The sequence below is a fragment of the Pongo pygmaeus genome, chromosome 4 (genome assembly GCF_028885625.2).
Source record: "Pongo pygmaeus isolate AG05252 chromosome 4, NHGRI_mPonPyg2-v2.0_pri, whole genome shotgun sequence".
Lineage (NCBI taxonomy): Eukaryota > Metazoa > Chordata > Mammalia > Primates > Hominidae > Pongo > Pongo pygmaeus.
In genome coordinates, this window is record NC_072377.2 from 176,187,368 (window position 1) to 176,200,156 (window position 12,789).

The following is a 12,789-nucleotide window of genomic DNA, read 5'->3' on the forward strand; positions in this document are numbered from 1 at the left end:
ATTCCTTTGAAATACTTAACCCATAACAATATAAAGAATAAATTCACATTTTTAGTTCAAAGTTTTTTTTTTAAATGTAAATATCTGCTGCATTACAAGCACTTTTTAGACACCTTGAGAGAAACAGAAAGAGGCTATGGTGGAAGTGCTTGGTGCATGGTAGGTGCTCAATATAAGTCAGTTGAATCTGGATATAAATAAAATTTAAAATCATAGTAGCTACCCTCATAGAACTTCCACATGTTTGAAAAGAAACTCCTTCCTTATTTATCAGTAATTTTTACTTTTTAAAATAATGAAATGTATATGATAAGCATCAAGTTATGATTAAAAGCATCAAGTATGATTTGTTGTGTAAATTACCAGAGCTTCTTTCTGTTGTTAAAAACTAGAGTTATTCTTCTTCCCAAAATTATGTTGGGCACCTTCAAGGTGTGAACTATCTTTTTTATATTTTTCTAGCACCAGTCAGGGTCTTTACATTGCAGAGGCTCAGTAAATGCTTGTTGAATGAATGACAAACAAGTATACAGTAACCAAGATACTGTCATTGTGGCTCCTGGAATCAGCTCTGGCTGCCAGGTTCTTTCTGGAAGTAGCTCTGATCATTGGCCTCTCCAAGACAAAACAAATCAAGTGGCTGATTACTTTCACAAGTGATTAGCTACACTTGGCCACTCTTGTGTCCGATTAGTCTCTTGTTGCTCTCTGTTCAAGGTGTTATTACTTTATAGACGATGATTTGTTGAGCGTTGTTGAACACAGTTTTTATTATTTGAAGCCTTGTCTCACAAACTAGGTTGACTGGAACATGGCTGTCAGAATTTCTGTATATATGGCTTGATAGTTTTCTATTGTGTGTTCATTGTCATGGAAACAAGGAAGAAAAAGATAGTGCTGTTGTCAAGAGCAGCATAGATTCATATATTAAATGAAAAAATAAAAACATTAGATAATGAGGATCCTCCAAATTAAAAAAAAATGAAGACAAACTTTTTATATCACTGATTTTTGGAGAGTGGGAATGGGGATAAGAATCACAGGGAAAAAAAACACCTACTTTCTTGCAAAAGTGTTGGATGTGATTCTTGGATGGAAATACAAAACATTCTAATTGAATCCTACAAAAATAAATTGAATATGTCTTGTGTATAAGCCATGCACATTGGAGTGATTAGAAAGGGGGAAAGAAATCGGGTGTCACATTAATTGGTATTTACTTTGAAATGCATTTTGGTTTCTACTCAGTGATTTGCACTTTGTATGAATTTAATTAGATGCCATGTGCCCCAGGTTGTATTTCAGATGAAAATGGCGGCGGGGCTGGGGGTGTTTGGCAATAAACAGTTGTACCATTTTATCAGATTGCTGTAGCTAAACTAGACAAAATGTTCACTTGCATAAAGAACAGAATTGAAAGCATTTCATCATTAGAATAGTGATATTTCAAAACGTGAGAGATGTTGGCAGGTTTTTTTGGTGTTCGAAGAAATGATCAAAATGAATGCAGAAAATCCCTTCACGTGCAGGAAAAAATGGATGACCAACCATATGTGCACACATGTTAGCCCTTCCAAGAATCACTTAAAGTTCCCTAGGTTATTTAAAATTAACTTGGTCGATCTAATAAACTAAAAGAAAGATAGTATTACCCGAGCCAGTAAATGGAGACCCTCCAGGGAGCTATTCAGTATAAAATACTTGAATAATGAATAAATAAAAATCTTCTATTTTGTTTCATTTGAATGCAGGTGAATTTAGTTGACAAATACTGAAGAGGGTAAGTGTGGCAAGGCACTATAACAACACTTTTCATTTGGTGAAGAACCAAAATTATTATTTGCAAATTAAGTTTTTACCAGCCACAAATTTGGAAGTGCTCAGTGCCACCAATGGTTGATTTTTCCTTGGACATTTCATGATTGCATCTTATATTGTACTGCTTAGATGAGAAGCACGTGGATAGGATTTGAGTCAGCAATGCATTCCTTGGGTATTTAAACTCTAAGAAACAGTCATATTTTTAATTACTGGGGGATACTAATATTAAAATGATGTTTATGGATGTAAAGAGATAGTTCTATCTTTAGGGGTGAGGGTAGCACAGTATCCATATACTTTGGCTTATAAGAGGTAATTGGCATCTGAAGATATCACTAGCTTAAATTTAAGAAATTTTAAATGATGAATGACTTGAATAACAAGGGAAGAGTATTCTAGAAATAGCTACTAAAGATAGAAATAAAAACACAGGAAGGAATTTTTTTCTTTTCTTTATTAATGATAGTTAACATTTGTTTAAAAATATATAGTTTATAAACCACCTTCATAGGCATTTATCCTTTTTGATCCTTTTTGATCCGCCTGCCCACATTAAATAGGTATTATTCCATTGTTTATCTGTTAGAAAACTGAGGTTCAGAGGCCGGGCGCAGTGGCTCACGCCTGTAATCCCAGCACTTTGGGAGGCCGAGACAGGCAGATCACGAGGTAGGAGATCGAGACCATCCTGGCTAACACGGTGAAACCCTGTCTCCACTAAAAATACAAAAAATTAGCCGGGCGTCATGGCAGGCGCCTGTAGTCCCAGCTACTCGGGAGGCTGAGGCAGGATAATGGCGTGAACCCAGGAGGTGGAGCTTGCAGTGAGCCAAGATCGCACCACTGCACTCCAGCCTGGGCAACAGAGCGAGACTCCGTCTCAAAAAAAAAAAAAGAAAAGAAAACTGAGGTTCATAGAAATTAAATGACCTGCCCAAGGGGTCAGCCATGTAAGTAGTAGCCCTCTGACCACATATTTTCATCCACTTTTACTAAACTATTACTTCATCTTTCACCTTATCAACCAATCGAGAAATATAACTCTTTTCCTTCATTTTTATTTGAACTATTTGGTCCGAATGATTGATTTGGGGCTTGGGGGCAGTGAAAGAAAATGAGAAAGGATTACTTTCTAAGCTTCTATGAAATAAACAGATAGATGCATGTTTATTGTTTGTGCTGTATAGGTATATTACAGTTTGATGGTGAGTGAAAGTCAAACGTAGTTTTTAAAATTTGTTCTTATGCCTAATAATTGGCCAAAGCATATTTCTTCTCATGGATAAAGGAACACAGAGGTGGGTATCTCAGGCAGGTTTAGCAAGTGAGGGGCTTGATCAGAAATAGCTGATAGATAGGAAGAATACATCAATGTATCAACTGTGTCCATGACTTGGCAGAGATTATCTGAAAAATAGACATGGGGGGATGGGGGAGTGGGCAGTAAGGGGTAAAGAAGCAGCTGGAAATACTTAAAATCTATAATGAGATAATTAAGACTAATTAGCTGGCGCTGTAGTCAGAAAGCAGCGTATTAAGTCCAGATCCAGTTTTAATAACTTACCTGGTTTTGAGGCTAGACAGTCCAGAGCACCCCAGGGAATGAGATGTTTCATGGATGAGACTTTTAGGGTGGGATTCTTTGAAAATGGGTAGCTATAGTCTGCAGTGGGCAGTGTATTTTTTTTCCGGGAACTAAAATAAACACTCTGGTTCCCTAGGGAGAAGAATTAAAGGGCACCTCAGTTTTCTCATCTGTTAAATGGAGAAAACTACGTAGAAGAGTTGTCATGTGGTTTTAATAAGATAAAGATATATAAAAAGGCCTAGAGCAATTCCTATCACAAAGCAAGTTCTTAGAAAATATTAAGAAATGTTTATTGAGTGCACTATTAGAAGAAGCATTGACTGCTACTGGGACCTCAAAATGAGGCAAGTTTGGTGCTCTTAATGCCATCTACTCTGCCTTCAATATTTAGGGCTATTATTTTCCTGTGGAAGCAAGATCTGATGACACTTCCAAACACATACTAAAATATCCTGACCTGCCTGAAGCCACAGGTCATTTCAAAACTAGCTAGAACTCCTAAGCAATTTAGAGGGAAACTTAAATGAAAACCAAATTGTGGCCCAAGTTTCAGGGGCCAGTTAAGCACATTTCTCAAAGTTTTACTGTAATATAACTTAGAAGTGGTATCTTAATGAAGCATTGGGAAATAGCAGATGATCTGGGCCTAGACCTGCAGAAGTCACCAGCTCTTCTGAGATTGCCCATTGTTACTTGGTTTTGAATGGATTATTTTCTTCGCCCAGTGCCTATGTCTCCTTGTTTATCTCTCCTCTTGATTTTCCTTAGTTTGGACCAGAGCTTCATTACACCTACTTTCTTGCAAAAGTGTTGGATGTGATTCTTGGATGGAAATATAAAACATTCTAATTGAATCTTACAAAAATAAATTGAAAATGTCTTGTGTATAAGCCATGCACATTGGAGTTACTAGAAAGGGGGAAAGAAATTGGGTGTCACATTAATTGGTATTTACTTTGAAATGCATTTTGGTTTCTACTCAGTGATTTGCACTTTGTATGAATTTAATTAGATGCCATGTGCCCCAGGTTGTATTTCAGATGAAAATGGGGGGTGGGGGTGGTTGGCAATAAAGCTGACCTTTACTGACTATATTGGTTTTCTGTTATTATTGCTGTAACAAATTACCGCAAGGTAGTAGCTTAAACAATACTAATGTATTATTTTATAATCCTGGAGGTCAGATGTCCAAATGGGTCTCAGCGAGCTAAAATCAAGGTTTCAGCAGGGCTCTAAGGAAGAATCTGTTCCTTTGCCTTTTGTGGCTTCTGGAGACCACCTGCTTTCCTTGGCTCATGGCCTCCCTTTCTCCAGCAGCTTCAGGCCGAATCCTTCCCATGCTGCCATCTTTGTGGTTCTTTGACTTCTGCTTCCCTCTTCCACTTTTAAGGACCCTTGTGATTACATTGTACCCACCTGGATAATCCAGAATACTTTTCTGTTTTAAAGTCAGTTGATTAGCAACCTTAGTTTCCCTTTATCACATAACCTAACATACTCACAGATTCCAAAAATTAGAACGGATATCTTCGAGACAGTAATTATTCTGTATTCTACCTGCCATATTGATTTATCACAATTGCCAAAGTGTTTCACACAGTACTTATACAGTAAATCCTCAGTAACTGTTGGCTACCATCATTTACAGTTACCATATCATTTCTATTACTTGCTTCTCCTTGCCCACTTCCCCCACCTCTCCAGTAATCCAGCTGCTATTTGCATTCAAATTTAAGGAAATGAGAAGTTTCACTGTTTCGTGTACATTTCGGAGGGGGAGCAAACCCAGATTTTTATTGTTGGTGTTATTGTTTTAGATTCACATGCCATAAAATTCACTTTTGTAAAGTACGTAATTCATTGGTATTTAGTATGTTCAGAATATTCATAAAATTGTGCAGCCATCACCATTATCTAATTCTACAACATTTTCATCACCCCCCAAAAAACCCTGTACCATTAAGTAATTGCTCCTCTTCTCCCCTCCCCCAAACCCTGGAAACCACTAATCTGTTTTCTGTCTCTATGGATTTGCCTATTCTGGGCGTTAATATAAATGGAATCATACAATTTGTGGCCTCTGTATCTGGCCTCTGTCACTTAGCATGTTTTCAAGGCACATGCATGTTTTGGCATGTATTAATACTTTGTTCCTTTTTATGGCTGAATAATATTCCATACTTTCGATGTGCCATATTTTGTTCAGCCATTCATTAGTTGATGAACATTTGAGTTTTTTCTACCTTTGGTTGTTATGAAATAATACAGCTGTGAGGATTTGCATACAACTTTTTGTGTGGACATGTATTTTCAGTTTTCTTGAGTAAATACCTAGGAGTGAAATTGATGGGTCAACTGGCAACTCTAACTTTTTAAGCAACTGCCAAACTGTTTTCCACATTGAGTACACCATATTACATTGGTTGTACCATTTTACATTTCCACCCCTGGAGGTTTTAAATTGTACAAAATAATAAATGAAATGTCCTACAAATAAAATATCTGCCAGCCAACATACTAAAACAGTTACTCTTATATTTTAATATGATGTCTCTGAAGGAAAAAAAAATGTTTAGAACTTACAAAATGAATAGCTTTCTGTTTAAACATATTCTCAGAGGCACAGTGGAGGTGATTAGCTTCGGGTTTTACCTAAAAGCTAAGGAATTTATAATTTTTATCTATACATGACTGAGAACTTACAATGTTATGTTCACATTTACTTTTCCTGATGGCAATGAAAATATTAGTCCATAAATTGGCACTTTACCTTCAAATCATATTGGTTTCTGTACCTTTGTCTTACTAAGAAAAAAACTAACAGCTTCAATTATTATTCATAAAATAATCATATATACATTTGCAACACTAAATATATGACTACATACTTGAATATGAAGTTGTAAGAGAGTGAGCTCATGTTTTCTCCTTTTGCATCAGAAATAGTAAATGATACCTGTATGGTAATACAGATTAGAAAAATCTCTAATAGTAATGTTGTAAAAGTTGTTTGCATGATATAAACAAAAATATCCAGTTCTCCAGCTTTGGTGGCACAACATTTCACGTTGCAATCACAGGAACAGTGCTAACTAAAAATGTAAACATTTCTATATTATAATGCACCAATGTCTTATATTTGCCTACTTTAAACCCAAGTGATTGTCTAGGAATTCCATTTTCCTCACTAGAACCAAGCTGGCTGATCTTCACTGTCTTCTGACTTCATGCAGCTCCAAATTCAGGATTCTGTGACAATAACATTAGTCCCCATCTCTGATGCCTTCCACCTTATCAGAGACCTGGAAAAGCATGAGCTTGGGAGTAAAGCAGACCTGATTGGGAATCCTGGCTCGCTGACATTTACCAGCTGGATGATGTTGGGCGGGCTATCTAATTCCTTTCAGTCTCTCTGCTCACATCTAAAATGAAGAAAATCGTACAACTTCATGAGATTGTTCTGAACATTAATGACTTCAACGGTACTTTGAAAACAGTAAGAGCCACATAAGTATTTTTTAAGCAAATAAAGTACCAAATCCATTGCCTGCATAAGCACTCAAGGAATAACAGCTGTTATTCAGTCAATCCACAAATATTTCTTGAGTGTCAGACCCTATTCAAGGCACTGGGGATACTCTATGATGGAAATAGAACAACTTCCTTCCCAAGGAACTTTGTTGTTTATCCCAATAGAGAGGATAAACAACAAATGAATAAATATGTCAATGAATGGCCAGTATAGTAAGTCCCATAAGAAAAGTAAAGCCGGTTATGGGGTTGGAAAGTGATGTGAGGGGAGGGGACTGTGATCACCATTTTACATAGGGTGGCCAGGGAAGGCCTCTCTGAGGACGTGACTCTTAAGTAGAATTGCTGCTCACATTACTGTATTTATAGTATTTGCTCCTTGACTTCTCCCTGCACATTGTGGTGGCTTGTCTCTTGTGCTCCTGCTATCCTTGTTTGCGTTAAAATGTGAATGGAGAAAGAGATGGAATCAGGAAGTTTTTTTATCTGTCGCTCAGAATATTAAGTTAGGAGTTGAAATGTTAAAAGTCTGAATTTGTCTTTGTTCTGAATAAGCATTCTTACTTTGGAAAACTTTGTTCCCAAAGGAAGGACACTGGGCTGGCAATCTTGCAGTTATACTTTTTTTGATTACCATAATCACCTCTCTAAGTCCATGTTAGACTCAAGACAACAATAGTGCTAATGGCTGTCATTTATTAAGTACCAGACACTGAGCGGGGGGATGGGGCCAGGGTGGGGGGTGGTAGTTACAGATGTTTTGTCATTTACTTAATTCTCACGGCTAACTTTATGAAGTAAATATTATGTCTCTTAATTACAGGTGAGCACACTAAGGCTTTGATGACTAAAGTGACTTTATCCAAAACCAGACAGCTAACAGTGGCAGAGCCAGGATTCAAGCATAGATAAACTTTTTTTCTTTTTTTTAAGAGACGAGATCTCACTATGTTGCCCAGGTTGGTCTCAAACTCCTGGGCCCAAGGGATCTTCCTACCCTAGCTCCCAAGTAGGTAGGATTATAAGCATTCACCACTGCTCCCAGCTAAGCTTAGATAAACTTTGTGATTTCAAAGCATCCATTCCTTCTAGCACCATTATGTGCCTGCAGTGATAATTGCCACTGTTCTCATTAATAATTCCACATTTAGAAAATACTTTATCTTAGAAGAGTAAGATTACATGGCTTAAGTATAATGTGCATATATTTTATGTATTTAGGATTTGATAATGTATATTTCAATTATTTATTGTATTATTCTATGTCAAGTGTTAAGAAAATAAAGATGTTCTAAAATTCACCTTAATTGAGAAATTACTTTTTATCTAAACACAGTATTTCCCTAATAATGCCAGGCTCTATTCTGTGCTAATACTATAGTGCTAGTATCACCACTACTATTTATTGAGCATCTTCTGTTTTCCATGTATTATAACATTTAATCTTCACAGTGACCCTCAATGATAAGTATTTTTATGCTTATTTTATAGATGAGAAAACTGAGACTCAGAGTAATTAGTAAAATATCCAAAGTTAAATAATATACGGTAAAGTCAGACACCTGGGCCTGTTTACTGCCGAGCCCTACATCATTCTCCTTCACTGAGAAACTCAAAGATACACAGTCTCAGTGCTGTAGAAGCTAATCTGAAGATACTATCAGCGTAAGCTAGTAGAACTAGTAATTTACATGTATACTTTATAAATTTTATCTCATTTAGTTCCCGCAGTAACCCTGATCAGATGGTAGTTGTGGTATAATGTAGGTGGTATTATTGTTGCTATTATTAGATATATGCTTAAATATCTGCAATTCAAGGCAGACTGGTACGATAGTTAAGAGCCAGGCGGCCGGGCGTGGTGGCTTACGCCTGTAATCCCAGTACTTTGGGAGGCTGAGGCGGGCGGATCACGAGGTCAGGAGATCAAGACCATCCTGGCTAACACAGTGAAACCCCGTCTCTACTAAAAATACAAAAAAATTAGCTGGGCATTGTGGCAGGCGCCTGTAGTCCCAGCTACTCAGGAGGCTGAGGCAGGAGAATGGCGTGAACCTGGGAGGCAGAGCTTGCAGTGAGTCGAGATCGCGCCACTGCACTCCAGCCTGGGCGACAGGCAAGACTCCATCTCAAAAAAAGCCAGGCAAAATGCTATGGGAATCCAAAGGGAGAGGGGAGGTAACTTGATTGGGATTTAGGAAAGCTTAGCTTAGACATTGGGAAAGATATTATTTCACCTGGGCCTTGAAAAATAACATCTGTATAGGTCTATGTTATCACCAGTTAACAGAGAAGAGTGTATCTAAGAGGAGTCACTTGGTCACATAGCCAGTTGACAGAGAAGAGATTATAATTTGGTCTGCCTTACTCTTTACTCAGGACACTGACCTTCATTTAGAACGGCACACCAGTAAAGATTTGTTGGCCCTTTGGCATCTGTTTGTAACAAAGCTAAGTCCCCAGTTTTGTTGTACTCCTGAAACAATGTGAAATTGAAGGAAAGAGATAAATCACAGAAGATCAGAGTCAGCCAGATCAGCCACTCCTTAAGAGTCAAAGGATCTTGATCCTGCCAGGACCTCCGTTACTTTGTCTGAAAAATGACTATAGCTGCCAGTGGTTTTCGAACATTGACAGGCATCTGAATCATCTGGAGGACCTATTAAAACAAAATTGCTGGGACCCACCCCCAGAGTTTCTGATTCAATAGATCTGGGATGGAACCTGGGCATTTACATCTAACAAGTTCACAAGTGATGTTGATGCTCCCAGGTCAAGGACCAAACTTTGAGGACCTTCTCTGAGCTCATTTCCTCTCTAATACTCTATTGAAAAACTCTACTAATAGAATAGAAATTAGGAGGTCTGAACCATGTCGTTCCACCTCCAACTAAGTATTCCACCTTAAGCAAGACACTTAACCTTTCTCTGCCTGTTTCTTCAGTAGAGTGCAGCTCGTAGCTCCCTGTGACTTAGGATGAATGAGTGAATTCAATCTCTCATTTAAAAGAAACCCCTTTTGAAAAAGAATACTATATAAATTATCAGTTGTGCATATCCATGTGTGAAGTGAAGATTCTGCTTTGACAGAATCCTTGAGGAAACTTCAGTCTACCTTTAAAGTAAAAAGTTAATAGGAAATGTCTCTTTTCCCTCTTCTCTATTTAAAAAAAGAAGAAAGAAAGGAAGCTTAGTGGAAGAAGTGTACCCATGGAGAATGTATTTAAAATCCAAATGACCCATAAGGGACCCCATCCTTTTTGGCAGATTAAAGTTTCCCTGCCATTTATTTGATAAATTAATTAAAAAGAACATAAATAAAAGAGAATAATAACTTAGAGCTATCTGGGCACCTGAGTCTATGAGCCCTTTAGGGCCTTGGCACCCAAAGAGAAGGGGAAAAAAAACACTGCATCTCTGAGGCTTTGAAAGTGGCCTTCCTTGAGGCATTAGAGAAGCTCTAGGGGCCCTAGGAGCTAAAGGACTGAGATGCCTGGGGCATGAGTCTATTAGATCCACTAAAGAACCAGGAAAAAAAAAAATGGCTGGTAAGTAATTTTGCTGTTTCATTTGGTGCAAAAGAGAAGGCAAAACACCAGAATATTCAGTGAGCAAAAGTACAAAATGTGGCATGGATGTGAATGCAGGCTGACCCCTTCTCGGGAATATTTCTAAGCCTAAATGAAGCACTCAATGCTGAGGACAATGTACAATTCTATGCATTTTAAACCATAGTGACCCTTTTGTTTCTCTGATAGGTGAAGATGAGGATGAATTTGAGAATTTCATGCTGCCTCTTACAGTTGCTTTTGAAACAGTGTTACAAATATTCAACAACAACTTTAAACAAGAACATGTAAAGGTGGGTTTGTTTCCAAATATGAGGAATAACAGTTTTGTTTTTTCTAGGATATCTAGATACAGAAAAGGGCTTTGCATGTCTGTGTGTACTCTTTGCCTCCTCAGACCTGCTTTCCCAATTGCATGTCTTTAATTTTTACTTTTATTTAAGCATTTTTCTAGTTTCTTACACAAATGGACTTTGAGGTCAGCAAATAGTTTTGGACAGTCAGTTCATGATAAGATGACATAGATTTGTCTCCTGTGGCAGTTACTACCTTTAATAGGATATTTCTTGTGGGTACACCACTTTAAATACCCCTATTCCCTCGTCTGTCCTGCACTGTTATGTTTCAACAGATCTATATGGAGGAATGCACAAACATACACATACTAAAACACTACATCTCTAAATATTTTTTTAAACAAGAATTTATATAAATCAAGACTTTATTAAATGGCTAGGCATATATGTATAAATAGGAACTGGTCTTGAAGTATTGCATTCTTAAACGGAACAAAGTGATTAGGATAACTGATAGCTAAATAAGGTTTTTATGTGCCTGTGGGAGCCATATTAGGATTGATTTGACAAGTCAGTTCAGCTGTGGCAACAGTCATAATATCTAAGACAACATTATGTTTTATTAGTAAAACCCTTAAGTGTAGCAAGCTGTCTGTGACAAAACAGCCCCATATTTTAAGGAGGGGGATGGGAACCACAAGCACTGCTAAATAGAAATAGTATCTTCTGAAATTACAATGTATCAGGGCAATATTAAATAAATGGACACTGATTATTATTTTTAACAGACTAATAAATGCACTCCAGAGAATGTAGACACCTTTGTTGGTGATAATTGAGTCATATATTTCATAGTTATTTGAAGTATGTTGGAAATATTAACCATCTTTTGCATAGTGTCTCTTCACCAAAAAAAAGAAAACAAAAACAAAAAAACTAGCAGTAAGAAGCCAAATAGAAAAATGATGCCCTTTGATAATTATCTTTATGTAATTCTTCTACCAAAAAATAATCAGCCAAATGCTATACCTCTTAATTTAAAAGAATTTTTGAAATTAATGTTTATCAGCATGCTATAGTTATAGAATTTTAAAACCAAAAGAAGGATCTTACAGATTCTCTTTGTGTTTATAGTCTTCCTGAAATTCTTCACCAGAGTTTCCACTCAGGTTAGCTGTATCTTTTAGATGTCTTCCAAATATTTTCAGTGACCAGCAAAATCTTTGCAGCTTTTAGGTTGCTATTTCTGCCCTTTATCAAAAAGAAGCAGTGAAGTTGAAAAACATCATCTTTATGAAAATTACGTCTGTCTCATCTGAAGATTTCATTATATTCCAAGACCATTTTGTTGTAATCCCATCTAGTTTGATAGAAACCATCTTCCTAGAGTCATCTTTAATGGAGTTCCAGTGATATATCCCTAAACCAGCAAGTTCTTAACGACCCTGGAAAGTGACTGCTTGATTACACTTTAACGGTATTTGCAAATAAAATCACAAGTAATTAAGGGGAAATCTCCAGGCTTTTGAGCAAGTTTGATGCATGATAACTGCCTGATTCAGCTTCATCTAGAGTAATGCTGTGTAGGCAACAGCTACTGAGATCAATAGCAACGTAATGATAGTGGCAGAATTAAGTGAGTAACCTGAGAACTGTGCCTCAGAATGCATGCAGCTGCCACGAACCAAGGCCACACAGTGCACTCCGTGCTTCCGTCCTAAATGTTCATCAAAAGACGCCCTGCAGGAAAATGGAGTTAGATGCTCTTTATTGCTGATCGTGTCTCTTGCCACATTTATCAGGGAAATTGGATTAGCAGTTGGCAGCTGCAGGTAGACAAGATTCTGCAGTGATTAAATATGCAGCTTGGCTGCATTTGTTGTGACAGACCTTTAGTAAATTCTACTGTAAGCACCATCTGTCTAATTTGTATAAAGAAAACTTGGTGCTTTAAGCTACCGATAAAAAACTAAATCTGTTGCTT

The 12,789-nt window shown here is 37.2% G+C and overlaps 1 protein-coding gene across 10 annotated transcripts in view; it reads left to right on the forward strand.

The window, feature by feature from the left end:
- Positions 1–12,789, forward strand: part of RANBP17 (RAN binding protein 17) — a 432,110-nt gene that overhangs the window by 318,414 nt on the left and 100,907 nt on the right. For all 10 annotated transcript variants that reach the window (XM_063665353.1, XM_054488237.2, XM_054488236.2 and 7 more), the window contains one exon: positions 10,699–10,802. In XM_063665353.1, coding sequence (XP_063521423.1) covers positions 10,699–10,802 — 104 coding nt within the window. The remainder of the gene's footprint in view (positions 1–10,698; positions 10,803–12,789) is intronic.